The sequence below is a fragment of the Ascidia mentula genome, chromosome 7 (assembly GCF_947561715.1).
Source record: "Ascidia mentula chromosome 7, kaAscMent1.1, whole genome shotgun sequence".
In the NCBI taxonomy this organism is placed as follows: domain Eukaryota; kingdom Metazoa; phylum Chordata; class Ascidiacea; order Phlebobranchia; family Ascidiidae; genus Ascidia; species Ascidia mentula.
In genome coordinates this window covers 7609741-7614433 of record NC_138572.1, presented here as the reverse complement: position 1 = coordinate 7614433, position 4693 = coordinate 7609741, and the positions used below count along the sequence as shown (strand labels likewise).

Below are 4693 nucleotides of genomic sequence, written 5' to 3'. Positions count from 1 at the left end.
ATTTCTGAAATAAAATAGTATTTCACCTTAAACTGCTGAGCAGTCTAATAACACACTGCACATCTAAACTGTTTTTGTGTAAATTTAGAGTAAAAAATGGATTTCGTGGTAAATAACTTAACATTGTAGGTGAAAGTAAACAAAAAAACAATAAATTTACATAGAAAAAAATGTCTCATAAACAACATCACACAATGTAAAAAAAAGTTTATTTGCAAAATTTTGTTTCAAGTCCATTGAAAATTTCAAAGCTATACACTGATACAGATTGAATTGTCACCGAGATAAACGTCCTCTATATAAGGACAAACGCAACATGTCTTGCAGCAGCTCATTCTCCCAGACGCGCGCAGACCTAATTCGATTCAACAAAACTCATCACACGACATAACGTAATTTTAAATTACTGGATGAGACGGAGGAACACATACGACGATTACAATTGTTGACAAGTTTTTGCAAAGTTATAATCTTTCTTTTGAACTTTTGTATTGATTTTCCTTGTTACACAACTGCCCAAAATATTCGTATTTCGGATTATAGTCGTTTGGCCATAGTTTGGTTCGTCTCTGTTGATTGGTACCCAACGGATCGACGATTGGCCGAACGATGCCACAAAGTGGAAATATGTTTTGCTTCCTAGCCTAGTGCCACAGTCACCAGCTGCACTGATGAGGCCTTACAGGTCAGAACAGTGTGCACACCTGTCTGCAGCTCTCATGGATTATGGGCATTTTCTTTGAACGCCAATAACCAGGACCCAGAAAAAATGGGACCTTGCATGGAGTACTCGTATTTGAGATTTGTCTTGTTTTGCGAAACGTTTACAACTCGCTACTTCTACGTCTAATATTTACTAGGAAACTCCTATCTAACACTGGATGTTATAGAATTTCGATTCGTTTCATGTAGGTTTTCAAAATGTTTGAAGCAACCGTCGGCTATTTTTTTCGGACAAATTTTCTCGAATGTGAACTGGTTCACATGCTCGTCTCATTGGCAATCACAGGGTATACATTTTTATGCTTGTTTTGTATGCAAACTGGCAGTCATGCCGTAGTGTCCAGTCCACATTCGAGTTTGTCGAATCTTGATCCGAATTTGCATCTAACGTCGGTCTTTTTTTTTTTTTTTTATTATTACTCGGCAATGTTGGAAAACGCAAAAGTTATAGGCCCAAAATCGTCAGCAACTAATACATTCAAAAACTATAAGCAACCAAAACATGTTAAGACAAGGTGATTATTTAACTGATTTAAAAGGTGGACTCTTTTTGAACAGATTGCGAACCACCACGCTTAGCTACATATTAATACACAAAACAAACTGTGCAAATAGATGTAACATTGTACAACAACACAGTAAAATTTAATCATTTACAACAATATTAGTTTAAGATAGGTTTCCTAGCAAATATATTGGCTTCCAGAAATGGATGTGTTTAATTTACTGAGCACAAATACTAACTAATAAAAATTGAGACAAACCAACAATTAAATGACATGTAGATGGTTACATCTTGAAAATAACAGTGAATGAAAAAATACTGGCAAGTAGATTGAAAACACATTACAAATTTTCCCCCCGACAAAATTAGTTATAGGAAACATGTTTAAAAGTTATGACATGTGGTGTTAAATCAAAAAAGATTTCCAATAACAAGTGGAAATGTGTAAGTAAAGGGTAGAGCAATTGCACACAAACACTGAAATAAGGTGATATACACAAGGGTTTGTTTAGCATGATATGTCTGGTTTCTGAAAAGTGCTATTTGTAAGGACACTTGTGGACATTTTCTGGATTTATGCATTGGCTTTATCAAAAAAGCACCAGCAGTAATCTTCAAAAAACCAAAGGTAATATATTCAACACATTAAACTCACGTACATTTGCAAGCCTTCAAGCATAGCTTGAATAACATTAAATACATACATACACCGTAAATTTGCTTCAATTTATGCAAACTGTTTACAATGACGATCTGAAAGCAATTTCAAGTACATGCCTTCAAACACATGTCAACAGATGACATAAAATTGGAAACACTAATTCTTTTTTGTTACTGTGTTTCATTTTCATTTTCCAACTCAATAAACTCAAAATCACTTGATGGTGTGGATGATTTGCTCTGGCTGCCTTCACCCGGCTTCATTGTATCAACAATAGATGAAAAGGTATCTTTAATCACATTACCGATAGCTGCCTTAACAATTTCGGAACTCATAAATTGAGCTGGGTTGTGTTGCTGTTCTGGCCTTCTTGGTACATTTTCATTATAATCAGCTGGCAAACCAAAATCATCATCGCTGTCGTTGTCATCATTATGTGAGAGGAATGCTTGTGGTAAGGTATTTAAATATGTCTCATTTGCTGTTAAATTGTCTGGAGTGCTTGCTCTGGAAAATGTGGGCAACTCATTGGCCAAAATTTCTTCGTCAGTCTCGGAGAGTTCAGAGTCATCAGTAATTGCTCTTGCCAAAACTTCAGCTGTCTTCTCATCAAGTTGTGGAAGAAAGTCAGACAGATCTTCGTCTGAGTCCTCAGAGGATTTTATCGAGTGCTTTCTGGTGTTTACATATTTAGTGAGAATTTGTGTTGTTGCAGATCGCTGTCTCAATGTGTATTGCATCTGCATTAAAAAAGGTTCAATTCTTGAGTAGGATTTTTCCAAGAGCCGATGGTACCAAACCAAAGGCCACAGCAACACACAAAGCATCACTGTGTAGGACACAAGAACGCCAGGGATTTTTTGCCCAACAAAAATCAAACCAATGCAAAATGCACAAAATATCATACAAAACTTCCCAGGGTGATGTTGTCTGGTGGCGCTTGCTTGTTCAAAAGCCCACTCGGCCGATAAGAACACTTCAGTCAAAGACTGGCACATTTCCCAGATACTTAAAAGTCTTGGATGAAGCTCACCCCATTCTGCAAGTTCATCAGGAGACACAGCACGAATTTCTGGCCATAGTTTATGTTTCCAGACATCAACAAAGACGAGCACAAGCGCTATTGATGACAAAAAGCCAATCACATGATTGCTTCGTATGGTCATGTATCCAAACCCAATGTGTATAAGTATAAAAAATGACACAGAGTGAATGGGTTTTTCCCACACTAGGACTCTTTGCAGGTAAAGAAGGAGGGACTCATAACTTTTAAGTTGGTTGTGGATTTTTTCAGTAATTTCCTTTCGTCGGTCTTTTTGCTCATTCATCGATGCAGAAGCATCACCACTACCAGACGTGGAGGCCATTTTTACACTTTTTATTGTTTTTAAGGTTTCAGATTTTCCTTTTGATGTAACTAACTTCTCCAATTCATATCTAAAATAAAAACAACCATTTGATAATTGCATTTTACAAAAGTTAATGAAGTGCATTTGCCTCGGTTGTCTGCAAAAGCGCCTTAATTCGGTAGACTGGTGCTGCAACGAATTCATAAATAATTAGTAATTACCAAGTTAAATTACTGCCACAAAATTTCTGACGTATTTAGAGTACATATTTAGGGTCTAGTGTACTATTGGAGTACGTGACCCCGTATTTATCCTCTGCGTATCTTCTGCTTGGAAAATGGAAATCACATGGAAATGTATGAAATATATGGTATTTTGATATACCTGCAGTTCTAAAAACCTCCATTGTTGTTGTTGCTCCCCGGAAGATACACTGTACTTTTACGCACACCAGTTGTCTTGACCAATTATTTGTTTGGTTATGACGTCAGTACATTGAGAAACTACTTGCAGAAGTGGTTTAATTTGGAAAAGACATCAGGTCATTGCCACAACATTTCTGAACACATCATTTTAAGCGCAAAAAGAAGGTATCAATTCGTAAGGGCAACCATACGTATGTTGTCGTGTTATAGTACCTAAATGGTAAGTTACAAAACACAGAGGATTTATCAAAGTGAAAGCATCATTTACGCACAAAACAAGATAAATGGATATTGTTAATTTTTTTTTTCTTTCACACCTATCGCATTTACCCAACGGTCAGCGTACAATGTAGTATTGTGCACTTATATCGTTTATAGCTTCCTCACATATCTTGTAACCTGTAAATAACTCGAAGTGTTTCTGAGATATTTAACAGTGTCTCGATGGCCTGAGCGGTTATCGAGTCTCTTTGATGGTTAAACCTGCTTCTGCCCCGTTCTATAAAGCACCCAGAACCAAGATCTCTTCCCGAATAATTGTATTCATTTCTGTTATCTTCTTCATTACGACGGTGCATTACAACTTTCAATACAACGTTGTTAGGATGCCAGCAAATAGAACGAATTGACCGGTCTAAACTGGGCTCTTTAACGCTCTCCATTATGAGAGCTGATTGGTCAATAAATGTCACGTGATATCATGAGGCGCTTGAAGTAATATATTGCAGGAACATAAAATACAGTATGCATCAAGATTATCTGTGGGAGCGGATATAGATGATTCACGTGTGCTGTACTAGCAGTCGCTTGTTCACACATTCTGTTGCACACTAGCTGAAGGAGTTGATTCTCCTTGTATTATCTGGGACGCATTAAAATGGTTAGTTTAATACAAGAGTTTGTATCTTGTGATAACATTTTATGTGGTAAACAGGATATTGAATGACTCACTTTACTCGAGAACATACGATGAATTTATCATATGGGCCGCAGTATGGGATTATGCAGTGCATGTGCAAAGCGCTGGCCT

The 4693-nt window shown here is 36.9% G+C and overlaps 1 protein-coding gene across 1 annotated transcript; it reads right to left on the bottom strand.

The window, feature by feature from the left end:
- Window positions 1-1146: 1146 nt before the first annotated feature.
- Window positions 1147-3673, bottom strand: LOC145908315 (reticulophagy regulator 3-like). Its single transcript, XM_082995567.1, has 2 exons — window positions 3623-3673; window positions 1147-3326 (listed from the first exon to the last, which is right to left on the bottom strand). The coding sequence occupies exon 2, from the start codon at window positions 3254-3256 to the stop codon at window positions 2060-2062; it is 1197 nt and encodes a 398-aa protein (XP_082851693.1). The 5' UTR covers window positions 3257-3326; window positions 3623-3673; the 3' UTR covers window positions 1147-2059.
- Window positions 3674-4693: the final 1020 nt, after the last annotated feature.